The sequence below is a fragment of the Stenella coeruleoalba genome (genome assembly GCF_951394435.1).
Source record: "Stenella coeruleoalba genome assembly, chromosome: 9".
Classification (NCBI taxonomy): domain Eukaryota; kingdom Metazoa; phylum Chordata; class Mammalia; order Artiodactyla; family Delphinidae; genus Stenella; species Stenella coeruleoalba.
In genome coordinates, this window is record NC_137155.1 from 49,024,957 (window position 1) to 49,052,954 (window position 27,998).

At 37.1% G+C, this 27,998-nt stretch overlaps 1 protein-coding gene across 2 annotated transcripts; it reads left to right on the plus strand.

Annotated features, from left to right (window-relative positions):
* Window positions 1-1,164: 1,164 nt before the first annotated feature.
* Window positions 1,165-27,972, plus strand: LOC307191315 (sterile alpha motif domain-containing protein 9-like). 2 transcript variants are annotated; one of them, XM_079931288.1, is made up of 4 exons: window positions 1,165-1,687; window positions 10,930-11,016; window positions 13,332-13,563; window positions 21,442-27,972. In XM_079931288.1, exon 4 carries the CDS (start codon window positions 21,450-21,452, stop codon window positions 26,199-26,201), a length of 4,752 nt encoding a protein of 1,583 aa, XP_079787414.1. In that variant the 5' UTR covers window positions 1,165-1,687; window positions 10,930-11,016; window positions 13,332-13,563; window positions 21,442-21,449; the 3' UTR covers window positions 26,202-27,972. The 2 variants fall into 2 exon arrangements, with proteins under 2 accessions (XP_079787414.1, XP_079787413.1); XM_079931287.1 differs by lacking the exon at window positions 1,165-1,687 and having other exon boundaries at window positions 10,862-11,016.
* The last annotated feature ends 26 nt before the right edge of the window (window positions 27,973-27,998 follow it).

Sequence of the window (27,998 nt, forward strand, 5' to 3'; positions counted from 1 at the left end):
TTGTGTATGGTATTAGGAAGTGTTCTAATTTCATTCTTTTACATGTAGCTGTCCAGTTTTCCCAGCTCCACTTATTTCTCCATTGCATATTCTTGCCTTCTTTGTCAAAGGTAAGGTGACCATATGTGTGTGGGTTTATCTCTGGGCTTTCTATCCTGTTCCATTGATCTATATTTGTGTTTTGGGGCCAGTACCATACAGTCTTGATTACTGTAGCTTTGTTTCAATCTTTTGTGACTAGATGATTGAAGCTAGAGTTAGTTCTGGCCTAACAGGCAGCAAAGAAAAGAAAGTTCCCCAGATTTCAGTCTGGGATTCAAGCCACATAAAATAATTGACCTAGTGAAATGAGCAAAATCCCTTGACCCACAGACACTGCTAACTCAAGGGTTTTCAAAAATTCATTATTTTTTACTACTCTAAGAAAAATGTTATTTATTTGACAAATTTTTGTTAAGAAGCTACTATGTGTTAAGCACTGTAAAATAAGTGAACAAAACACACAAAAATGTTTGTCCTCATGAATCACACAGAATAATGGGTGGGGCAGAAAATAAACAAGGCAAATATGTTAAAATATATGGAATGGAATAGTTGATTGTGGTAAGTCTTAACTAGATTTTTTTAAAAGCCAGATGAGGGATAGGAGACCTTGGGAGATGGGATAGTTTTCAGTAGGCTGGCAGAGCAGTGCCTCCGTGAGAAGGTGGCACTTGATAAAAGACCCGAAGGAAGTGAAGGAGTGAGCCCTGCAGGTGTCTAAGGACATTCCAGGGATAGGAAGCAAGTATAGTGCTGGAAGCAGGAGCAGGTGCCACATGTGAGGAGCAACAAGGCAGCCAGGGAGCTGTACCAGATTTACAGAGAGGAAAAATAAAACTAAGATTTTATATCAGAGGGGTAACAGGGTGCCAGGTCATATGAGGCCTTGTAGTTCCTAATAAGGAGCTCAGCTTTCACTCCAAGTCAAACAGAAAGCCACTGGAAGGAGTGAACCAAATATTGGTATGTTATTTACATTTGAAAGGATCACTCTAGCTGCTATTTTGAGAGGCTCCCAAAGGGATCAATAACAGCAAGAGGGAAACTCAGTGAGACAGCCACTCCTATAATTCAGGAGAGAGACATGGGGACTTGGACCAGCTGGTGGGAAGTGGTAGCTGGTAATCAGATGCTTGTTTTGAAGCAACCTATAGGATTTTCTCCACACTGAATGTAGAATGTGGGAGAAGAGAAAGAGAAAGTATGCCTGCAACATGTTTTGAATGTTTATTTTTTTTATTAAAAGTATCAGTATTTAGGAATATAGGAAGAGATGCCATCTAGCTGAAGGATGTTCTTTTAAATCTTCTATGTTCGAAAATTTTTATAGTAGAAAGTTAAGGGGAAAATCTGTGCTGTAAACAATTTCTAAGCAACAGTCCAATCAACTACATTTTAATTTTGCTGTGATATCTTTTTTTTTTTTAATGTAGTAGATTCTCAACAAATATACCCTCAGGTAAACTAGGAAATGACCAGGTCTATTCTTCTCACATATCTACTTCCTCATAGATGCTTTCCGGGATGTGACTCCTGAAAATTCACAAGTAAATGCAACTCATCTAACTGCTGGAGATTAAAGAACCTCTTGAAGAACTATTTCAAGTTGCTGATATGAAAAGTAGAAGTTTTCAGAAAAGCTCTGGTGAGTTTCTAATCATTAAATATATCTGTTTCATCAACTTTCTTTGAAAGCTATCTTTAAAATCTAATTCTAAAAACTAAAGCAGAACTTTGGAAATGAATATACTTCCAAGTGTACATAAGCCATTTCTAGCAAAATGGTTCTAAAAGGAATGAGAAATCTCAGTGCTTTCATATACATATCGCCAGATGCCACTTGTGCTGACTGCAGAGTTCTTCAAAAAAAGAAATCTTCCAGCAAGCAAGGTGCAGAATGTTTGATGGTGGAAGGCTCTGGAGATGAAGCTAGAAGACCTAAGTAAAATGTAGTTCAGAAGATCAGGAATTCAAGCATCTGAAACTGTGTAGAAAATTGTGACCACATGCAGCTATGCAAAATTCTGTCCTATGTAACTCAAGATGATATCAAAAGTTTACATCTAGTTAAAGATGAAACCCTCCAAAGTTTAATCAACATTTTATTTAAGGCTTTCCTTCACAATTAGCTTGTACAGAGACTATGAGAAGAATTACATAATTTTAATGTAGTTAAATATAGTTCCAGAAAATGAAAGTAGCTAGGTTTGTAGTTTCAGTCCGGAAGAACATTAGAGCAGGGCATGAGCCTGCTGAGCTCCAGCCAGGACTTTGAGCATCCTTCTCTGGAGGTATGACTACCTGCATGCTGCCAAGGCCCAGCCTCCTAAAGATGGGGGTGGGCACTGGTTCTCACCCTGAAAGCTGCTAGTTTGATCCTTCCTTCTCACCTCCCAAATGGAGAAAGTACAAGTCCTTAGGGAATGGATCCTGAAAGTAAGTACTCATAAGGAGACCTCTAGGGTTCAAAATTTTCCCAGAACAGAATAAAGAAGGTAAAGTGTAATTCTTCCCCCAGTTCCAACCAGAGCAGTTCCACCTTTACCCATTTAGACACAGAAGTTTCATGTGCATTTCTTTTGAAGAAACAAAACAAACAATGAACAGCACTGGTTCTGGTCCAATTCCCCTATACGCACAATGAATGGGAAAACAGGTTGGCTGAGAGGAAACATAATTTAATTATGACATAGTTTTCCTGATCACAACTCCTCCCCCTTTACTTACACTATGCAGCTTCTTGCCAAATATAAATGTCCCTCATGTTAAAAAATATGCCAACACTCCAGAACATAAATCTGATCAGATAATGTTCATGAAAGGACTTGGTAAGCCTCAGAACAGTGAACTATATTAAAGTTCTATATAAATATTAACAAACCATCACTGAAAAAAAGGTTGAAGACACTGATGTGCCAAGGAGTTATGTCAAAGCATTATAACCTTTTTGCTCAAATCATTCTCACCTTGAATTAAATACATAGCTCCAAACCAAACATAGATCAGAGACTACATAAGTTGCTCATGTAATTGACAGAGTACAAAATTCATCTGAAGGGGTTACCAAATGTATAGTAGCTTCAGATCACTATATATCTTCTCAGCTCCCATCATAGGAGTGGCAGCTGAGAAATTTTTTAATGTTATAAAGGGTCTTCATCTTTGAATAATGGGGGAACCTTTGAGATAAGGTAGAGATAAAAAGACAGGCTTGGGCTTCCCTGGTGGCGCAGTGGTTGAGACTCCGCCGGCCGATGTAGGGGACACGGGTTCGTGCCCCGGCCCGGGAAGATCCCACATGCTGCGGAGCGGCTGGGCCCATGAGCCATGGCCGCTGAGCCTGCACGTCCGGAGCCTGTGCTCCGCAACGGGAGAGGCCACAACAGTGAGAGGCCTGCATACCGCAAAAAAAAAAGATAGGCTTGCGGAGAACAGATGTCAGTCACCCTATTCCATCTCCCTGGATAGAATTCCTCGGAGAATTGAAACAATAAAGGAGAAAGCAAGAAGGAACCTGTTCCCCTGTGAGGTGGCGCAAAGACAAGCCCTCCCACCATCTCCATGTTACACACGGGCACATGCGCGTGCCCGTGGGCGCGTGCGCATACGCACGTACAATGTCTCTGGGCAAGTATAATAATAGCCAGTAAGCCGGAAGTCCTTCATATGCTGTTTTTTGTAGAATGCTGAGCTCGGGGGCAATTGCTGCAATCACTGGCTCAAACAGGAGAGAAAACCTAGAGCTTCTCTTTACAGTCTTTGGGGCGCCCATTGGAGCCGATGGGTAGCTTACTGAGAGAAGACTCTGGCTAAGAGAAGATAGTGCCTCGGACCTGGGCAGAGCAAGTCTGTGGAGAATGATAAGAGCATGTCCAGAGGAAAGTCCGTTTGCCTAGGACAACCAGAGCAGTTCAAACGGCAGAGGATAACGCAGAGACCCTGTGAGTCGAGCTCACTGAGGACCTGGAATATAGAACTCTGAAACAGGGTGAACCAAGACAGCCAGTGGAAGAAGCTTATACTTAGAAAATAGGCTTACAATGCAAGCCCACCTGTGCCAGTCATCCATAAAGTGAGCGTACACAGGTTAAGTTAGAACCCTGTTTTCTCATTTGTCAAATGATAATAAACTTCGTTTGCAGGCGTCTGATGAGGATTAAATTGGGTAGCATAAGTTACATATCTGGCACTTGGTAGGTTCTTATTAGGAGGCAAATTTATTGAGATAATTCACATACCATAAAGTTACACAATTCAGTGGTTTTTGGTGTATCCACAGAGTTGTGCACAATCAATCTTAGAACACTCTTATCACCCCAGAAGAATTCCTGTACCCATTAGCCGTCAATCACCATTTACCCCATCCTCCAGCCCCTGGCAACCACTAATCTACTCTCTTTCTTTATGGAGTTGCTTATTTTGGACACTTCATATAAATGGAATCACACAATATGTGTTTATTTGTAAATGGCTTCTTTCACTTTGCATAATGTTTTCAAGGTTCACGCATGTTGTATTATCATGATTTCATTTCTTTTTACTGTCAAACAAATTCCATTATATGGATATACCACATTTTGTTTATTCAATCATGAAAGGCAATTTATTTTTATGAAGCACTAAATGAATATTGCTTTATTGATCTAAGATGGGTGTGTTTTACCAAGTTTGCTGAGGCCTTCTTGAATTTAAATAATAGCTGTCCTTGTCACTCCATTTCAGTCTTTGGTTAAAGAAAGTTATTCACTGACACTCTAGTTCAAGCCCTTTCCCCTAAACATACAACCTTAGTTTTCTCAAACTGTATTGTTTACCCCTTTTCCAATACTCATCTTCACATGTAGATATGTTGCAGTACATCAGTTTATATGATTTTAAATAAAAACAATATTTTCCAAGTAGTTGGAAGACTAATTATCACATTGGAAACAGGGAAATGAACAACTGGATGAAAAAACAAAAAACAAACCCATAGGGTTTTTTTAGTTCATTACTCATACCTAAATTAAGTATAAAATGAAAAAACAAATATACCCCAGAATGTTTCTTCAAACCATTTAAATTTTTTATTTTTTCATTTTTATTTGAGAAAATAAATATCATTCCTGAATATCAAATATGCATGAGTTATCTAAGAGCCAGAATATCTTTAAACATGGTTGGCTTCTACTGAGCACTGTGAAGCCATGTTACAACACTTCCTGAAGGATGGATAAATACAGGCCCTTCGGATCAGCAAATCCTTTAGGGAACAATCATTCTATTTTCCAATATTAACAATACTTCCAATGTTTCTGCAAAACACATGACTAGATAAACAAAGAGACTGGATTAGAGAAAAACTTACAGTAAGCTTGGTATCACTCTGAAGGGATAACTGGTATATTAATTTGGAAATACCTATAATAAGAAATGCACGCCCAATGTGGAATTTTAAATCATGTAAATAGTATTTTAAGTTACCAAAAAGACTCTTAGCAAAGAGATATGTAACAAGAGGCAAGAAAAAAATTTTTTTTGGCTGCACCACACGGCTTGCGGGATCTTAGTTCCCTGACCAGAGATGGAACCCAGGTCCCGGCAGTGAAAGCACCGAGTCCTAACCACTGGACCTCCAGGGAATTTCCAGGAAGAAATTTTTTAACAGACATCAAAGATCAAAGGTCTCTGCTTAAAGCTGAGTAACCTTTGGTAAATAAAGCATACCTATATGCTCTGAGTTTAACCAATTTTTTTTTTAACATTTTGTGGAATAGAGACTCTGTTGTCCAAACATGCCTAGTCCCTGTGGGAAAATTGGGCCTTCCAGGTGGACAGGTGGCAATGCATTATCTGTTGCTCATAGGATATAAGCCAGTTCCTGAATGGAGTCAGCTCTTCAAGAAGCTTCATGTGTCCAAAAGACTGAAGATGTGTATTGGGTATAAATAGCCACAGGAAGATTCAATTTGTTCTTACAGTCTTAGAAAAGTGGAAAGTAGCATTCAAATGAGTCATGGCATACAATTTATAAGTCCATCCAGAAAGAAAAAATTAGTAATAGTTAGAGAGTTAATAGGAAATATCCATGTGGTCTGCGGTTATTTAAAAGATATCCATTGTGTGCAAAGGAGCAAGAACTGCCTAGTAGGATACAATATCCATATGTGACCCTTATAATGTCACTTTACTTTGTTCTTTCAACCAATTGTATTAAATTTCCATCTGCCTGCTCAATATGTATAAAGCAGATTCGCTTTGCTGGCTCATCTTGGAAGTCCTGAAATGATGTTCATTACAGCTATTGTAAAAATATAAACATTGACTAATGAGTGCCACATCTGACCACTCCTAAGATGGTGAGAACATATTAGACAGTTCTAACATCAGGCCAGATATTATGCGTACCAATTAAACTAAACCCCTTGTACTCACAGGTGTCGTGGGGTAAAATTGTGATGTCTGGCAGCCTTAGACTTTTGATACGGATGTGCCAAGTATCATTATTTCTTTATTCCTAAATTTGCCAGGTGAGATTACACCAGTTCCTTATTTCAGTTTGACTGATAGAGTCGCCTGATACAAAGACTCACCATGCCTTGAAGAGTATTGCTTCTGGTACCAGTTTGGACAAAGGCTTAACAGTTTTTCATAAAGTTAAACACACACCTATTTGATCCAGCAATTCCTTGCCAAGGTTATTTACCTAAGAGAAATGAAGATATATGTCTGCACAAGACTTGTACAGAAATAGTCATAACAGCTTTCTGTGTGATTGCCAAAAATGGAAATAACTCAAATGTCTCTTTAAGGACATTAGATAAGTGTGGTATGTTAATAAAACAGAATACTATTCAGCAATAAAAAGAAACAAACTATGGATACATGCAACATTTAGACCAATCTCAATGACATTATGTTGAATAAAAGAAGCCAGTCACAGAAGAGTATATTCTATATGATTCCAGTATATCAACACTTGGATCAGGTAAAGCTAATCTATGGTGAAAAAAAAAAATCAGCAGAGCAGTTTCCTCTGGAGGGGGTTAGGAGTAACTGAGAAGGGACATGGGGTAACAGAAATGTCCTATATCTAGATTGGGGTGGTTTGTCAAAATTTTACATTTAATATATGTGCACTCCAGTTTTACCTCAAGAGTAGCAGAATGTAAAAAAGAGAGAATGGCAGAAAGCTAATAGCTTTGAAGCTGAGTGATGACTACATGGGGATTCATTATGCTGTCCTGTTTACTTTGTTTGTATTTAAAATTTTCCAAAGAAATTATGCCATAAAAGTCTATTTCATGATGTGGGGAAACAGAAGCCATATTTTGCTAAGTAGAAGAACAAAACATTATAAGGCATATACTTCTACTATTGGGCAAATATTTATCTGAGAGATTATCTATAAAGGACCGAGAGATTGTATACCAAAAATGTTCATAACAATGAATGGGGGATGGGATTCAGGTAGAGCTTGTTTTTCTTCTTTTTTCTAGTTGTTTCTGATGTTTTTAATTGAACACATATTAGCTTTTTAACTAGAAAAATATACTGTAAATATTACTTTCTTAAAAATGAACAATAATAACAACCAAAAAAAAAAAAAAGACTCAGTCCTAATTACTCTGAATCAATAACAACAAGGGAAATGTGCTCCGGACACTTGCAAAAATCCTGTCTCATGGACTAAGAGGCTTCTTGGTATTATAATGTGGCAATACTTCCTTCATCTGAGAGAAAGAGGAACATGATCGAATGTAAAATTTTTGCTGGTTCTGTTCCTAAGAGAAATTTTATAAAAAAGAAGGAGAATGGAATGAAAGCATGAGATATTCTACAGAGTGTTTCTAGATCATGACACATTTTTCTGTGCTTGCTACATTATAATAATTTTATTAGAGCATAAGGACCCCAAATGAGTTAAAAGAGAAACATTGATCAGATAGTATCCAGGGAGCTTAACTTTGAACACTCTTCTCTTAAGAAAGGGATCCTCACTCTTTGGATTATTGAAATAATTTAAATAAAAGAGTTTAAAAGAAGGCCTGGAAAAGAGAAGGAACTTCCCCTGATCTTCACCAGAGAATTCCTCTCAAATATAGGACGTGTCCTCTAGTGAGACAGCCCACATCCCAGGATTATTCAGAGGCTTTCTTGAAGGAGAGGACTGATGGGTGAAGAACCAGACTGAGATCCTAGAGCACAGGAGGAGAGGGGGAGCTAGGCAACATCAGAATTCACCAGCAGAATCCATCCCCTCAGGTGGAAAGGCATAACTGGTTTCCCCTTTTCATAGGACCGTTTCAGGAAACAGTTGGCCCAAGAAGTTCGTATGCAATAGCAGGACTGAACCAACATGGTGGGTGAAGTAATGAGGAATCCAGGAAAACAATATATGCAAGTCTAGATCATGCATTCTCAACTGGGACACTATCACCTCCAAGGGAGTAAAAATTTGTTCTTGGAAGCAAAAAAAACCACAAAAAACCTTTCTTTAAAATAGACTTTATTTTTTTAGAGCAGTTTTAAGTTCATAGCAAAATTGAGAGGAAGGTATAGAGATTTCCCATATACCCTCTGGGGGAGAGGGTATATATTTTCAGTGTTCAAAGTTAATCTCCCTCACTATCAACATCCCTCACCAGAGTAGCACATTTGTTACAATTGATGAACCTACACTAACACATCATCACCCAAACTCCATAGTTCAAATTATAGTTCACCCTTGGTGTTGTATCTTCTATGGGTTTTGGCAAATACATATATAATGGCATAAATCCACCATTATAGTGTCATATAGAATAACTTCATTGTCTTAAAAATCCTCTATGCCCCACCAGTTCATTCTTACCTCCTCCCTAACTCCTGGCAACCACTGATCCTTTTGCTATCTCCAAAGTTTTGCCTTTCCCAGAATATCATATAGTTGGAATCATATAGTATGTAGCCTTTTCAGATTGACTTCTTTCACTAAGCAATATGCATTTAATATTCCTCCACATCTTTTTATGGCTTGACAGCTCAATTCTTTTCGGCACTGAATAAAGATTCCATTGTCTGGATATACCAGTTTATTTATCCATTCACCTACTGAAGGACATCTTAGTTGCTTCCAAGCTTTGGCATTTATGAATAAAGCTGCTATAAGCTTGTGTGTGCAGGTTTTTGGTGTGGACATAAATTTTCAACTCCTTTGGGTAAATACCAAGGAGTGTGATTGCCAGATCATACGGTAAGAGTAGGTTTAGTTTTTTAAGAAACCACCAAACTGTCTTCGAAAGTGGCTGTACCATTTTGCATTTCCCCCCAGCAATAAATGAGAGTTTCTGTTGCTCCATATCCTCACCAGCCCTTGGTGGAGTCAGTGTTCTGGATTTTGGCCATTCTGATGGGTGTGTATTGGTATCTCATTGTTTTTTTGCGGTACGCAGGCCTCTCACTGCTGTGACCTCTCCCGTTGCGGAGCACAGGCTCCGGACGCGCAGGCTCAGCGGCCATGGTTCACGGGCCCAGCCGCTCCGCAGCATGTGGGATCTTCCCGGACTGGGGCACGAACCCGTGTCCCCTGAATCGGCAGGCGGACTCTCAACCACTGTGCCACCAGGGAAGCCCAGTATCTCATTGTTTTAAGTTGCAATTCCCTAATGGCATATGATGCTCTTTTTTATGTATAAAGCACAGATATACATAAACAGATATACAGCATATCTGTAGTATTACAGTTTCAAGGGAGGGGACAACTAGGTTAAAATTCCCCTCCTTAAGGGGGAAATAGTCTAATAAAGAAATGGAAAAGCACTGTCTGGGTGGTCAGAGAGGCAGCGTGAGGAGGGCGACACAGGATAGAAGAGAAAGGTTGCTCATGCTGAAGATCTGGAACCTGGCCTCACACAGGGAATGTGAGCAATGAGATAAGCTAGGGGAATAAGACTGCTCTGAGACAGCAGAGAAGTTAATTTTTATAACCTGTTTGTATTAGGGTTCTCCAGAGAAACAGAACCAGTAGTACATATTGGAGAAAGAGAAGGAGGGAGGTGGGGGGAGAGAGAGAGGTTATTTAACGTCTCTGCACCTCAGTTTCTTTAGCTGTAAAATGGAAATAATAATAGCATCTACCTCAGAGGATTGTTGTGAAGAGTAAATAAATTAATATAAAGCACTTGGAACAGTGCCTGGTACATAGTATGTGCCCAATAAATGTTCATAAAACATATGAAGCCAGTGTGAATCAACAGTGGAATGTGGAAACCAAATGCTAACTGAGCACACACAATAAATTTTAACACTTGATATCAATATCAATTTTTTAAATGCTCACTATTTTCTTCATTCTCACTCAGGCTGTTCTGTGCCTGTCCCTGAGGCTGACATTAGAAAAGAAAATCCCTGCAATGTGGCCACTAGGGGTCCCACCCTGGTCTGCCCTGCAGAACTAACCCAGAGGAATTTAGCATTTATAGGGAGCTCCAAAAAGTCCCCGAAAGCCATTCCTTTACATTATCTTTAGGAAAACAGAGATGGATGGACAGTCCACCCAGGAAGGCCAGTGAAATGCCAACATAAGCTCTTCCCTACCCAAGTTCTGGGCTCTCTGCAGCCCTCAAAACTCTCAAGCAAAGAACAGATTTTAAACCTTTGGCTTCTAACCAATCACACCAGAAGGTGGAAGAATAATGGCTTACCAAAAAAAAAAAAAAAAATCATTTCAGAGAGAAAAGTCATATCTAGGAAAGCGAAACTGAAATCAATTCTGCAGGCTTCCTCCTCCCCCACCTTCCAGTTTCGGCACACCCATTACTGAGAAACACTGTCCTTTCTGAGCCGATTAGAGTTCAGATTGAAGTGGAAGCAGAGGAGAAACTGTCATAAAAACTGGAATGAAAAAAGTATTTTTATCTAACACAGTAGGAAGAAGAACACAGACGTTTGTTTCCTGCACCGAAATACATGGTTTTTCCCTCATTTTAGAAGAACTTGGCAAGAAAAATCTGGGTAAGTACAATATCTGTTATTTATAGTATTATTACTCTCTATAGCAGCATTTTATTGACTAGGAAGGAATCTACTTCTTAATTAGAAAATTGAAATATACTCCAAAAATAATATTTTAAACCTAAAAATATTTTAAGCCTAGACTGTTCATTGCTGTGACAGAGTCTGCTTTATATTAGTTGAGGAAGGAGTCATAACATTCCATAAAAGATGCATGCAGTGGAAAACTAGAGGCACTTTTATTGATGAAATCCCCCAAGGCGTTAGGAGCATCTTCAGAAAGAACATATAATGAAAATTTAAAGATGTACTTTACATTAATCAAAGATCCCTTCCACCATCTACTCTAAGGAGTTGCCAGAAAATAAAATTCCCTGATAACTTCTCAGATATTAGTGTCAAATTATATGTATAATAGACAGACAGACAGACAGACAGAGACAGAGACAGTGACAGAGATGAAGACAGACTACTACAGGAAGTACTTGAAATTATGACAGCTTTCTTATTTCTTCCTAAAAATCCTGGGTTTACGTCTGATTTCCCCCAAAGTAAGGAACAAGGTAATACAAAGAGTTGGGGGAAATACAGTTTAAATTAAAGGCCTGCTCCTCAACTTCCTTTAGTAAAGCTAAAAAGCCCTACAGTTAACCCTACAGTTCATAAATATATGTAGGTTTGACCAATCATGTAACAAATTATGTTTCCATTTTTTATGGGGTTGCTAAGAAGCTCAGAATGAAATTTTCAGGCCAATTCTAGTCAAGTATATAGAATTGAAAAGTTATTTTAGGCACTGACTTTACTCCATGGCTTCACCTTCTTTCCTCTTCTACCCATATTTAGCCTTCTCCCTGATTATTTTTCTGACTTTTTAATTTCTTTCTTCCAGTTTATTAAGATATAACTGACATATCTTATATGTCATATAAGTTTAAGGTATACAGCGTAATGATTTGACTTACATGCATCATGAAATGATGAGCACAATGAGTTTAGTGACATCCATCATCTCATGTAGATACAAAATAAAAGAAAAAGAAAACAATATTTTTTCCTTGTGATGAAAACTCTCAGGATTTACTCTCTAAACATCTTTCATACATAACATACAACAATGTTAATTATATTAATCATGTTGTACATCACATCCCTAGTACTTATGGAAGTTTGTACCTTTTGACCACCTTCAAGCCACTTTACCCATCTCTGGTAACCAGAAATCTTATCTCTTTTTCTATTAGTTTGTTTTTGAAGTATAATTAGTTCCTGGTACACAACATAGTGATTCAATATTTCTATACATTATGAAATGATCACCACTGTAAATCTAGTCAGCAAAGATATTACTATTGATATTATTATTGACTATATTCCCTGCACTATGCGTTTCATGCCCAACACATTTATTTTGTAACTGGAAGTTTGTACCTCTTAATCTTCCTAACCTATTTCACTCATCCTCCCACCCGTCTCCCATATGGCAACACCAATTTGTTCTCTGTATATATGACTCTGTTTCTGTTTTCTTAGTTTTCTGGATCTATTGGGATGATCATATGATTTTTATCCTTCATTCTTTTAATGTGGTATATCACATTTATTGATTTGCATATATCAAACAATCCTTGCATCCCAGAGATAAATCACATTTAGTTATGGTATAAGATCTTTATAATCCTTATAATGTTCTGTTGAACTTGGTTTGCTAGTATTTTGTTGAGGATTCTTGCACTTATGTTCATCAGTGATATTGGTCTGTAACTTTCTTTTTGTTGTACTGTCCTTATCTGGCCTTGGTATCAAGGTTATGCTGGCCTCATAAAATGTGCTTATAAGTGTTCCCTTCTCTTCTATTTTTTGGAAGAGTTTGAGAAGTATTCACATTAATTCTTCTTTAAATATTTGGCAGAATTCACTGGTGAAGTCATGAAGTCCGAGGCTTTTCCATCTTGGGAGGTTTCAGTTACTGATTCAGCCTCCTTACTCATTATTGGTCTGTTCAGATTCTTTATTCATGTTTCAGTCTTGGTAGTTTGTATATTTCTAGGAATTTATTTATTTCTTCTAGACTGTCCAGTTTGGGGGCATATAAATATTCATAGTACTATCTTATGATCCTTTGCATTTCTGTGGTATCAGTTGTAACATCTCTCTTTCATTTATAATTTTATTTATTTGAGTCTCTGCTCTTTGTTTCTTAATCTAGCTAAAGGTTCATTAATTTTGTTTACTTTACAAAAAACAGCTCTTAGTGGTAAGAGAAGATGGATGCCTTGGTCATTAATTTGGCTGGTCTCCTTTTCTTTCTGCAGTGTTATTTCCTTCATGCCCAGCTGCTCTGAGATACAACTATTTTTAAGAAACTTGGTATCAATGGGAAGGTCTTCTCTTGAAGAAGGTGGAGTAGAAGGACCCTAAGCTCATCTCGTCTCAAGAGGACACCCAAATCACAACAATCCGCAGAACAACCATCATTGAAAAAGATCGAAACCCACCAGAAAAGATCCTCTACGACTAAAGACATAAAGAACCACAGTGAGACTGGTAGGAGGGGAGGACTAGTGATATAATCAAACCCCATCCCCCCCAGGTAGGAGACCCACAGACTGGAGAATAATTATATTACAGAGGTTCTCCCACAGGAGTGAGAATTCTGAGCCCCATGTCAGGCCCCGCAGCCTGGGGGGTCCGGCACCAGGAAGAGGTGACATTTTCTATTGTTTTCTAGTTTCTATTTAATTTATTTCTGCTCTGATTTTATTATTTCATTCCTTCTGTGAACTTTAGGTTGAGTTTGTTCTTGAGGTGTAACATTAGGTTGCTTATTTGAGATCTTTCTTTTTTCTTAAAGTAGACATTTATCACTATTAACTTCTGTCTTAGAACTGTTCTGCATTTCTTAAATTATGGTATGTTGTGTTTCCATTTTTAAAAGTCTCAAGATACTTTTTGATACCTCTTTTCATTTTTTCTTTGACCTGTTGGTTTGTCAGAAGTGTGTCATTTAACTTCCACATATTTATGAATTTTCCAATTTTCCTTCTATTATTGATTTCTCATTTTATATCATTGTGGTCAGAAAAGACATTTGATATGATTTCAACCTTCTTAAATTTGTTAAGAGTTCTTTTGTGGGCTAATATATGATCTATCCTGGACAATGTTCCATGTGCACTTTGAAAGAATGTGTACTCTGTTGCTATTGGATGGACTGTACTGAATGTGTCTGCTAGGTCTATTTGATCTATGGTGTTGTTTAGGTCTGCTGTTTCCTTATTGAATTTCTGTCTGAATGACCTATCCATTGTTAAAACTGGGATATTGAAGTCACCTACTCTTATTGTATATGTCTGTTTCTCCCATTAGTTCTGCTAATATCTGCTATATTTTTAGGTACACTGAAGTATCTAAGTTTGGGTGCATTATATATTTACAATTGTATATCATCTTGATGAATTGACCCCTTTATCATTATGTAGTAACCTTCTTTGTCACTTTTGACAATTTTTGACTTGAAGTCTATCTTGTCTAATTATAATCACTCCTGCTGTCTTTTGGTTACCATTTGCATGGAATATGTTTTTCCATCCCTTCACTTTCAGTGCATGTGTGTCCTTAAATCTAAAATGAGTCTCTTGTAGGCAGCATATTACTGTTGGATCTGATTTTTTTAATCCATTCAGCCACATTGTATCTTTTGATTGGATAATTTAATCCTTTTACATTTAAAGTAATTATTGATAGGTAAGGATTTAATATTGCCATATTGTTCATTATTTTCTGGCTGCTTTATAATTCCTTCATTTTCCTTTCTTCCTTTCTTGCTGTCTTCCTTTGTGATTTGATGACCTTTTGTAGTGATATGCTTTGATTCCCTTCTCTTTATTGTTTGTATATCTGCTACAGGTTTTTTATTTGTGGTTACCATGAAGTTTACATTATTCATCTTATAGATATAACAGTCTGTTTTACATTTATAACAACTTAAATTCAACCACGTACAAAACCTCCACACTTTAACTTAACTTCTTTCACATTTTATGTTATTAATGTCACAGTTTACATCTTTTATATATGTTGTATCCATTAACACATTATTTTATTTTACCTATAGTTATTTTTAATACTTTTGTCTTTTACTTTTTTTAAAAAAGATTTTTTTTAATGTGGACCATTTTTAAAGTCTTTATTGAATTTGTTACAATATTGCTTCCGTTTTATGTTTTGGTTTTTTGGCCACAAGGCATGTGGAATCTTAGCTCCCCAACCAGAGATTGAACCCACACCCTCTGCATTGGAAGGTGAAGTCTTTAACCACTGGACCACCAGGGAAGTCCCTATCTTTTACTCTTATACCAGAGTTAAGAGTGATTTATCTACCACCATTACAGTATTAGAGTGTTCTGAGTTTGACTATATTCTCACCTTCACTATGTTTCATACTTTCATATTCTTTTCATGCTGTCAGCATACTTTTGTTACAACTCAAAGACACCCCTTTAGCATTTCTTGTAAGACAGGTCTAGTGGTGAAGAACTCTACAACTTTTTTGTTTGTTTGTTTGTTTGTTTTGGTCTTGGAAAGTCCTTATCTCTCCTTCATTTCTGAAGGACAACTTGTAAGGTTCTTAAGTATTCACAGTTGACAGTTTCAGCACTTTGAATATATCATCCCACTCTCTACTGGCCTATAAGGTTTCTGCTGAGGAATCTGTTGATAGTCTTATGGAGGTTCCTTTGTATGTGGGAATTTTTTTCTCTTGCTGCATTTAAAATTCTTTGTCTTTGATTTTAGGTAGTTTTATTATTATGTGTCTTAGAGAAGATCTTTTTGTGTCGAAACTTTTGGGGCACCTATGAGCTTCAGGAACTTGGATGTCCAAATCTCTCCCCACATTTGGGAAATTGACAGCCATGATATCTATAAATAAGCCTTCTGCCCTTTTCTTCCTCTATTCTCCTTGAACTCCAACAATAGTAGATTTTACTGTCAATGGTATCCCATAATTCACATAGGCTTTCTTCACTCTTTTTCATTCTTTTTTCTTTCTTTGCTCCTCTGAATGGAGAATTTCAAATGTACTGTCATCAAGTTCACTGATTCTTTTGCTTGGATGAGTCTGCTTTTGAAGCTTTCTGTTGAATTCATCAATTCATTCACTGTGTTCTGCAATGCTAGGATTTCTGTTTGTTCATTTATATGTTTTTAATGGTTTCTGTTTCTTTGCTGAACCTCTCATTTTGTTCATGCATTGTTTTACTAATTTTGTTTAATTGTATATCTGTGTTTTCTTGTAGTTCACAGACTTTCTTTATGAAGATTATTCTGAATAATTTGTCAGGTAGTTCATAGATCTTCATTTCTTTAGGGTCATTTATTGGAGCTTTATTAGTTTCCTTTGATGGTGTCATGTTTCATTGATTATTGGTAATTCTTCTGGCCTTGCATGTTTCATTGATTATTCATAATTCTTCTGGCCTTGCATTATTGTCTGCACATTTGAAGAAGTAGGCACCTCTTTCAGTCTTTACAGACTGGGCTTAGGCCAGAAAAGCCCTTCACCAGTCAGCTTGTCCAGAGATTGTGGGTGAATTGTCTGGTAGATTCTGAGGATGAGCTTGATCCTCAGGTGGGAAGGTCTGCTGCCTGGGTCAGTGTCTGGGCTGGACTAGTGCTTGGGTCTACAGAGGTAGGCTGGCATTTGGGGCCATGGGGTGGACCTGGCCCCTGAAGTGCTGGTGGTGGGCCTGGATTCTGATGCCCACAGGAGTTGGCCTATAGCCTTGGGGTACAGGTGCTGTCCTGAAGGTTGGGTCCATGAGGTGTAGCCTGACAGTGGGGCTGGCCATGTGCCTGGGTCCTCGGGAGCCAACCTGGAGGCTGGGGCAAGCCAGGAGCCTGAGTCTATAGGAACCAATCTGGAGTCTGTGTCCTTGGAACCCAACCCAGCACCAGGGCAGGCAAAGAGCCTGGGTCTATGGGAGCTGGCCTTGCACTGGAGTGAGGCAGGAGCCTGGATCTGCAGGAGACTGCTTTGAGCCTGGGGCTTCAGGGACTGGCTTGGCACTGGGGCGAGGCAGGAGTCTTGGTCCATGGGAGCTCACCTGAAGTCTGGTTTTGCAGAGGCTTTGCTAGTAGGGTAATACGAGCTTCATAAAATGAATTGGGAAGTATTCCGTCTTTTACTGTGTTCTAGAAGAGATTATATAAAATCAGCATTAATTCTTTAAATGTTTGGTAGAATTCTTCAGTGAATCTGTCTGGGCCTGGAAATTTTTCCTTGTAGGGAGATCTTTAAAATTAAAAATCCAGTTTTCTTTAAAGTATGGGACTATTCAGATCATCTGTTTCATACTGAATGGACTGTGGAAGTTTGTTTTTTGAGGAATTGTTCTATTTCATTTGAGTTGTTAAATTTGTGTGTGTGAAGTTATTCATACTACTCCCTTGTTCCCTTTTGATGTCTATGCAGTTCAAAATTATATCCACTGTTTCACTTCTAATATTGGTAAGTTGTGTCTTCTCTTTTTTATTCTTTGCCAGTTTTGCTAGAGTTTTGTCAATTTTACTGATCTTTCAAGGAAGCAGATTTTGTTTCATTGATTTTCTCCATTGTTTTCTGTTTTCAGTTTAATTGATTTCTGCTCTTATCTTTATTATTTCTTTCCTTCTGCTTGCTTTGGGTTATTTTACTTTTCTTTTTCAAGGTTTTCTAAGTTTTTGAAGTAAGATCTTAGATTATTAATTTGAGACGTTTCTTCTCTAACGTATGCATTTATTGCAACAATTTTTTCAATACTGCTTTAACCACGTACCACAAATTTTGGTATGTTGTATTTTCATTTTCATTCACTGCAATGTATTTTTTTAATTTCACTTGAGACTTTTCTTTGGCCCATGAATTATTTGGGAGTGTAGTTTTAGTGTTTAGTGAGTTTCCTCTTATCTTTCTGTTATCAGTTCCTAATAAGATTCCATTGTGGTTGGCAAACATATTCTGTATGATTTCAATTATTTTAAATTTGTTGAAACTTGTTTTATCATTTAGGTTATGGTCTATTTTGGGCACTTAAAAAGAAAGATTCTCTGCTGTTGTTGAATGGAGTGTTCTATAAATGTGGTTTGGTACCTGTTGGTTGATGGTGTTGAGTTCTTCTGTAACCTCACTAACATTCTGTCTAATTTTTCTTTCAATTATAGAGAGAAAGGTGTCAAAATATCCAGCTATAAATGTGGATTTGTCTAAAACTGAAAAGTTCTGTATTTGTTTCAAACATTTTGAAACTTTCTTGTTTGGCACATACACTTTTAGGATTGTTATGTCATCTTGTTGAATTGAACATTTTATCATTATGTAATATGCCTTTGTCTCTGGTAATTTTCTTTTCTCTGAAGTCTACTTTATCTGACATTAACATAACCATTCCTGTCTTTATTGATTAATATTTGTATTATATGTATTTATCCATACTTTTCTTTTCAACCTATTTATATAATTTTATTTCAAGTGAGCATCTTACAGGCAGGATATAGTTGGGTCATGTTCTTAATCCACTTTACCAATGCTGTCTTTTAACGTCTGTATTTAGGCCATTTATATTTAATGTAATTAATTATTTATATGTTAGGACTTATGTTTTTCAATTTTCTTTCTTATTTTCCTGATGTCCTGAGGGTTACTTGAAAGTTTTTTTACAATTCCACTTTTATCTAGTGGAATTGAGTATATCACTTTTGAGTATATCACTTTGAGTGTATCACTTCGTATGGCTTTTTTATTGATTGCTCTAGATGTTTCATTATACATACATAACTTATGACAGTCCAATAGTGTTTTTTTTACCAGTTTGAGTGAAGCATAGAAATCCTACTTCCCTTCATATCCCTTTACCCTATCCACATATAATGGTCTTAAATATTTTCACTACATACATTTAGAACCATATCAGCCAGTGCTTCAAAAATCAAACGTAATTTTGAAAACCAAAGAGGAGAAGTCTATTATATTTACCAATATTTTTGCTTACTGTGTTCTTTTTTCTTCCTAATGTACCAGGGTTCCTTCTTTTATTATTTTCTTTCTGTTTAGAAAACTTCCTTTAACCATTCTCTTAAGGTAGGTTGTGTAGGTTGCATCATTTTACATTCCCACCAGTAGTGCACAAGGGTTCCTCCAATTTCTCCACATCATCTTCGCTAATGCTTGTTATTTTCTGGGGTTTCTTAATATAGTAGTCATCACAGTAGATGTGAAATGATATATCACTGTGTTTTAGGTTTGTATTTCTCTAATGATTAGTGATATTGAACATCTTTTTATATGTTTGTTGGTCATTCGTATATCATCTTTGGAGAAATGTCTAAATCCTTTGCTCACTTTTAATCAGGTTATTTGTCTTGTCATTGAGTTGCAGGAGTTTTCTAAAATATATTTTAGATATTAACCCCTTATCATATCTATGATTTGAAAATATTGCAAATATTTTCTCCCATTCCATAAGTTGCCTTTTCATTCTGTTCATTGTGTCCTTCAATGCATAGTTTCTAAGTTTGATATAGTCCCACACAAGGGGCTTACTTTAAAAAGTAGTACACTTAAAGCAATTTCCCACCTCCACTCTTTTCTCTCTCCCCAGCTTATTTTAAATTTCAGCTTCTTAATCTCTATAGGCCAAATAACTGAAAGAAATTTCACCTAGTTCACTTTTTTTAGAAAGCATTAAATCTCCATGGTTTCTGGTTGTCATAGTATTGTAATAGAGTAAAATTTCCATCAGTTGTGCATATCTTTGCCTATTTTTGTTTTAATGTAGCTGTAAGGTATATCTTTTATTCACTTAATATGAATGCAGGAGTTACTAACCAAAAAATAATAGCTTTAACATTGGACAATTGCTCTGGCAGCTTTATGTCTGGACGGGAAGGTAAATCCTAACCTTGATCTTTTATGTACCACTGGTAGGTAATATTCCTGTGTATTATTTCATGGAAGTGTGCCTATATAGTCTATTTTCCACTATTCTCCAGGCTTATCTTCTCTGTTGATTTGATTTCTCCCATGGTGATTTTATAGGAATGGCTCACATTATTTGAGCCATTTTTGGATTGTACTTAAAACTGACTATTATTATCTGGATTCTATTGTGTTTTTTTCTAACCATTGCTATATTTCTGCAACCCAGATTGCCAATAATTTTTCCAAATAGTAGTCTTTCAATCTGAATACCAAATAGTAATGCCATTTGTTACTGCCCAGGAATTAGCTATTACCAAATATTATGTGAAAATTTACATGGATATAATAGTAGCCCCCAAGTTCACTACCCAGCAAGCTATCCCAGAAGTCATGGAACGGAATGGCTCACAGATCAATTTAAGGTATTTGAGGCACATCTTTATTAAATCAATTAAAATACACAACAAAAAGCAGGGGGAAAGAGATGGGTAACACACTTTGGATAAGGTACAAGAGGGGTGGAAGGATCTCATTACCTGAGTTATACAAGTTCATATATCCTCTCTCTCCCTCTCTGCAGTATCAGCATTCTCCACTGATTTTGTGATTTTGAGAACCAGAGTTGAGGTCTGTCCAAGAGGAATCAACAGATACAAGGCACCTGTGTCAGTGGCATACACTTGCTCCAATCAGAGAGATGCAGAGGGGCATATGTGCCTGACCACAGCTCTAACTCATCAGTTAGCCTGATAAGCTACTCTGGATTTTATTTATGTCTTTTAATTAGAGTATACAAAGGATCAGAATGGGTGTCAACAGTAGGTGGCCCAATTAAGATGTCAAAAATATAAAGTGCTTCAAGTGTGCCGCATGAATATTTAATATCTATTTGGCCCTTCTTTCTCTTCCTAACTATGTTTAACGCTCATATGCTCTATTTACTTTATCTATGTCTATCATAACATGTTTCACAAACTACTTGCTTCTATACCTTGTTTCATGTATCCTCCTCATATCATAATCCTTCTCTCTTTAGTTTCATATAGCCTCCTTTGGTTTTCTTATTTTCTATAGCAGAATTGAATATTTATAAACAATAGGGCTAACACACATTATAGAAAACAACCATTAAGAAGGATGAAACATCTCTCTATATATATATATTGACTGGAAGCATCCCCAAGATACAGTTAGTGAATAAAGCAAGCAAAGAGAATTGAGTATTGTATGTTGCCATTTGAATGGAAAAAAGTGTTTATGCTTTTGTATTTGGTAGTATTTCTCTGAAAGGATATAGAAGAAACTGATAATGGTAATTTCCTCTCAGGAGGGTAATTAGATGGAATGTATATCCTTTTGAGCTTTTTCAGTTTTATAAGACATGTACATATTGTCTATTGAAAAATTAACTATTTTTAAAATTTACTTATAAAAATACTAAATAATTTTTCTTTTTCTATACATAGGTATCAGAATGGCAGCACAACTTAACTTACCAGATAATACAGATGAATGGACAAAAGAGGATGTAAATCGGTGGTTAGAAAGTCAAAAAATTGACCAAAAACACAGGGAAATTTTGACTGCACAAGACGTGAATGGCGCAAACTTGAAGTACTTAACTAAAGAAGACCTTGTTGCTATGGGCATAACATTTGGACCAGCTATCCAAATAGAACATCTCTTCAAAGAGTTGCTGGAAACATCCTCTGGAGATCCTTTTCAGACAAGTAAGAGGGGGAAAGGCAGTAAAAATGTTCCTAAAAAACAGGAGAAAAATGGAGAAACTTCAAAGCAAAAACAAAAGGAGAAAGAGAAATCAGACATGGTTAATGACTGTACAATGAGTACAGTTACTAAAGGTTCTAAGTCACTGAAACATGAGTTCATGAACGATGAAATAGATGACACAGAGGAAGAGCAGCCATCCATAGAACCAACATGTGTATCATACCCTTTTGATGAATTCAGTGATCCATATCGTTACAAATTAAATTTTAATCTACAGCCTGAAACAGGACCACTCAATCTCATTGATCCAATACATGAATTCAAATGCTTCACGAATACAGGAACAGCCACAGAAGAGGATGTTAAGATGAAATTTAGCAATGAGGTTTTCCGGTTTGCTTCAGCTTGTATGAATTCACGTACCAATGGCACTATTCATTTTGGAGTCAAGGACAAACCCCATGGAAAAATTGTTGGCGTGGAAGTCACCACTGTCACCAAGGAAGCCCTCATTGACCACTTCAATCTGATGATCCACAAATATTTTGAAGACCATCAGGTCCAAAAAGCAAAGAATTGCATTCGAGAGCCAAGATTTGTAGAAGTTTTAATGCCAAATAGTACTCCATCTGACAGATTTGTTATTGAAGTGGATGTTGTTCCAAAATATTCTGAATGTGAACATGATTATTTCCAGATTAAAATGCAAAATTGCAGCAAGAAGACATGGACACAAAGTCCAAAATTCTCAGTCTTTGTGCGCGATGGGGCCAGTACTAAGGACATCATGAAAAATAATGCATATTTCACATCATTTAAATTAGATTTAAAAAGACTGGCAGAATGTAGGAAAGAAGCAGAAGAAAAATGCAGAGTAAAAACAAATAAAAAAGAGAGTGAGGGACCAAAGCTTGTTAAACTGTTGACAGGAAATCAGGATTTGTTAGATAATTCCTACTATGAATGGTACATTCTTGTAATAAATAAATGCCATCCAACTCAAATAAAACACTTAGATTTCCTAAAGGAAATTAAATGGTTTGCTGTGTTGGAGTTTGATCCTGAATCTGTGAGCAAGGGTGTGGTCAAAGCTTACAAAGAAACCCGAGTAGCAAACCTTCACTTCCCAAGTTTATATGTGGAAGGGAAAACTACAGATGAGAAGATTACTAGTCTGAATCTTTATCAACAACTCAGCTGGATTTTCTGCAATGGCAGGTTAGACCTTGACAGTGAAAAATATAAACCCTTAGATCCAAGTTCCTGGCAAAGAGAAAAAGCGTCTGAAGTCAGGAAACTGATTTCATTTCTTACACATGAAGACATAATGCCAAGGGGGAAGTTTTTGGTGGTATTTCTATTACTCTCCTCTGTGGATGACCCAAGAGACCCCCTCATTGAGACCTTCTGTGCTTTCTACCAAGATCTCAAAGGAATGGAAAATATATTGTGTATTTGCACACATTCACGCATATGTCAGGGATGGAAAGATCTACTTGAAGCAAGATTAACGAAACAGCAAGATGAATTATCAAGCCAATGTGTTTCTGCTTTAAGTCTTGAAGAGATAAATGGAACTATTCTTAAGCTAAAATCTGTGACTCAATCTTCAAAGAGATTTTTACCATCTATTGGTTCATCTACTGTCCTTCTGAAAAAAGAAGAAGATATCATGACTGCCCTGGAAATTCTCTGTGAAAATGAATGTGAAGGTACACTCTTAGAGAAGGACAAAAAAAAATTACTTGAATTCAAAGCCTCAAAAGAGGAAGACTTCTATCGAGGTGGCAAAGTATCATGGTGGAACTTCTACTTTTCTTCTCAAAACTATTCTTCCCCTTTTGTCAAAAGGGATAAATATGAAATACTTGAAGAAATTATTCAAAACTGGGCAAATTCTTCAAAGCCAATATGTGTCAAAATTATTCATCTGTTTCATCATCCAGGCTGTGGTGGGACTACCTTGGCCATGCATATTCTCTGGGAACTAAGGAAGAAATTCAGATGTGCTGTGCTGAAAAACAAGACAGTGGATTTTTCTGAAATTGGAGAACAAGTGACTAATTTAATAACCTATGGGACAACAAATAATCAGGAATACTTACCTGTACTACTGCTTGTTGATGATTTTGAAGAACAAGATAATGTCTATCTTCTGCAGGCCTCTATTCAGACAGCTGTAGCTAATAGGTATATTCGATATGAGAGGCCTCTAGTGATCATCCTAAATTGCAGGAGATCACAGAATCCTGAAAAAAGTGCAAAGATCTCAGACAGTATTGCCCTAATACAAAAACTATCTTCCAAAGAACAGAGAGCTTTCGAGCTTAAACTGAAAGAAATTGAAGAGCAACATAAAAACTTTAAAGATTTTTATTCCTTCATGATTATGAAAACCAACTTTAATAAAACGTACATAGAAAATGTGGTCAGGAATATTCTGAAAGGACAAAATACTTCCACCAAGGAAGCAAAGCTCTTTTCTTTTCTGGCTCTTCTTAATTCATATGTGCCTGATACCACCATTTCACTATCACAGTGTGAAAAGTTCTTAGGAATCACAAACAAGAAAGCTTTCTGGGGAACAGAAAAGCTTGAAGACAAGATGGGCACCTACTCTACAATTCTAATAAAAACAGAGGTGGTAGAATGTGGGAACTACTGTGGAGTACGCATTATTCACCCTTTGATTGCCATTCGCTCATTGGAAGAATTGAAGATAAGCTATGACTTAGATAAAAGTCAAATTATGCTGGATATGCTAACAGAAAATGTGTTCTATGATACTGGTATAGGAAAAAGCAAATTTTTAGAAGATATGCATACACTGCTGCTCACAAGACAGCGCAACGAACATGAAGGTGAAACAGGAACTTTGTTTTCCCCATTCATTGAAGCATTACATAGAGATGAAGGGAATGTGGCAGTTAAAAATGTATTACTTGAAGGTATTCGTCGGTTCAACCCAAATGCATTCATTTGCCAAGCCTTGTCAAGACATTTCTACATTAAAGAGAAGGACTTTAACAGTGCTCTATGTTGGGCAAATAAAGCAAAAGAGATAGAACCTGCCAATTCTTATATCTCAGACACACTGGGTCAAGTGTACAAAAGTAAAATTAGATGGTGGTTAGAGGATAAAGGAAGAAACAGGAACATTTCAGTTGATGATCTATCTGATCTTTTGGATTTAGCAGTGCATGCCTCAAATGCATTCAAAGAATCTCAACAGCAAAGTGAGGATAGAGAGTATGAAGCAAAGGAAAGATTTTATCAGAAGTCGAAAAGGCGGTATGATACTTACAATATAGCTGGGTATCAAGGGGAGATAGAAGTTGGGCTCTACACAATCCAGATTCTCCAGCTCATTCCTTTTTTTGACAATAAAAATGAACTATCTAAAAGAGATATGATCAATTTTATATCAGGAAATAATGATATTCCTGGAGATCCGAGCAATGAATTTAAAGTAGTCCTCAAGAACTTTATTCCTTATCTAACCAATTTGAAATTTTCTTTGAAAAAGTCCTTTGATTTTTTTGATGATTACTTTGTCCTTCTAAAACCCAGGAACAATATTAAGCAAAATGAAGAGGCCAAAACTCGGAAAAGGGTGGCTGGATGTTTTAAGAAGTATGCAGATATATTCGGTCCCTCAGAGGAATCACAGAACAAAGATCTTGGACCAAAGCTTAGTTTGCCACTTCAAGTAGAGCTGTATCGGAGAAAGCTAGAAGTTCTAAAAGCAGACAAGTTTTCTGGGCTCTTGGAATATCTTATCAAAACTCAAGAATATGCTATACACACCATGGAAGATATAGTTAACAAATATACTTTTCTCTTTGAGCAGTGCACTGTCAGAATCCTGCCAAGGGAAAAGCAAAATTTCATCTTGGCCAACATCATTCTCTACTGTATTAAACCTACCTCCAAATTAGTGAAGCCAATTAAAAAACTGAAAGATCAGCTTCAAGAAGTCTTGCAACAAGTAGGAATGAATTATCGATTTTCAGAACCTTATTTCCTAGCCTCCCTGTTATTCTGGCCAGGAAACCAACAACTAGATCAAGATTCTAAACAAATGGAAAAGTATGCTCGGTCACTGGAAAATTCTTTCAGGGGGCAATATAAGCATATGTATCGTACAAAGCAACCAATTGCATATTTCTTTCTTGGGAAAGGTAACAATATGAACAGACTTGTCCACAAAGGAAAAATCGACCAATGTTTTAGAAACACAGCTGATATTAATTCCTTGTGGCACAGTGGAGATGTATGGAAGGAGGAAAAAGTCCGAGAACTTTTGCTTCGATTAAAGGGAAGAGCTGAAAATAATTGTTTATACATAGAATATGGAATAAATGAAAAAGTCACAATACCCATCACACCTGCTTTTCTTGGTCAACTTAGAAGTGGTAGAAGCATAGAAAAAGTATCTTTTTACCTGGGGTTTTCCCTTGGAGGCCCACTTGCTTATGACATTGAGGTTATTTAAGAGTTTGATCTTCTCCCTCCAGGAATGTGGACGCAAAAGCACTTAATTTTTTTAGACCCAAGATCTATACTTTAAATTGGCAAATTTATAGATACAGCCTCTGACTTTTCAGCCCTGTACAGACAATATTTATATTTCCTCTTAAGCATGTTGTGAGTCTCAAATAGACTGTGTTGGAAAAGGAAGGAATGAGAGATGTGGAAACTATCAAATATCTACCTTGGCTTGGACAACACCATCAAGGGCAAAATAAGGAGCTATGGATGGAATTAGGAGCGGTGAATGTAATCATTCAGCCACACAGAATCCCACCACCTCCCTCAATTAACCAACCAAGGCATGGATTGAGGAAGACTGTCTACTTTCTTCTTAAATGTGAAATTTTTTCAGAATTGAAAAACAATAGTTACGGTACCAAGACATTACAATATCTGGGAAACCGTTTCACAAAAACAGATGAAAACTCTCAATATAAACATTTATTCCTACCAGGCAGACCAGAAAGGTACCATGTACTTGGCACTGAAGGGTCTTTCAAAGGAGAGGACCAACCAGTTCTCTGAAGGTCATACCCATAGAGGTCTGCAGATCTTACCAAAGTAAGTAGGCTGGAGAATTAGGCTTCCTTTTCATGCAGTAGCAGGCAGTTGAGCAAAAATGAATTTTGTTTCTACAGCTGACAAACTCATAGACCTCCAAACAAACAAAAATACACCAAAATTCCAAAGCTAATGAATAAAAAGGACTCTTGTGAAAAGACTAATGAGTCTCCAATCCAGGGGATCCCAGTGTTCTAGCATGTATACATATAGCCTATGCACAACCAGTGAGAGGTAATCAAAATGTAATTTTTCCTAATAAAATTATGGATATGGGAAATCATCCGTGGTTGCTAAAACTGATAAAAAGCTGATAAAGAACTATAACAGATGAATCAAACTGTCCTAAATCCTGATCAATATTAACATTGCTGAGAGAGAACCAGACATCATGGGCCTGGAAGTCCTGTAGGAGTGCATACAACACCTGTGAGACAGTCTCGCCAAATAATTGAAACTGAATCTGATCAAGCCTCTGGATCCTACTTCCAAGTTAAAGGAAATACAGACATTGGATATGCTTCAAAGTAATTCTGTGTATGGGGTATGGGGATGGTGAAAGGAGAGTAGGTGGGCAGTATAGTTGCAACAAGATTCGACAGGAGTTAATAATTGCTGCATTATGAGCACATGGGAGTTCATCAGACTCTTCTCTCTTCTTTGGACTGTGCTTTTGAAGTTTTCTGTTATAAAATACTTATAAAACAAAACAAACAAGAAATGCTGTTTTGTCTTTACAATCCCATTCAAATTTTTTCACTGGAGGAGGTTTTTCCTTTGCTCCTGCATGAAATTTCAGCTTCATAACTTACCAATTCACTCTTGGCATAAAAAAATCCTCTGCTCAAACACAGTCTCAATTTAGAAATGAGAATGTCCAGTTGCATTTTTTTCTCTGGGGCCACTTCCCACTCTGCTCCAGGTTTCGTTCTACTCTAAAGAGGATGGTCTCTGTTGGAGTCCTCTTACCTTCCCAGGTGATCCTTTTGAACTCAAATTAAACCAGCTTAGGCAGATGCTCTCTCCCCCATGATCTACCTGGGGTGCATGAGAAACACTCATGGATGTTTGTTCTCCCATTGGTAGGGAGTGCAGCTAACGTCCAGTCTTGGGAACAACGTGCCCCATAGAGTCAAGAGGATGCATCAAGCACTCCACGTGGTCCTCTTGTAGCCCCCCTCTCTAGGCTCAGGATGAG

Excerpts from the sequence above, each read along its gene's own strand:
- LOC307191315 (XM_079931288.1), top strand. The coding sequence starts at position 21,450 with ATGGCAGCACAACTTAACTTACCAGATAATACAGATGAATGGACAAAA.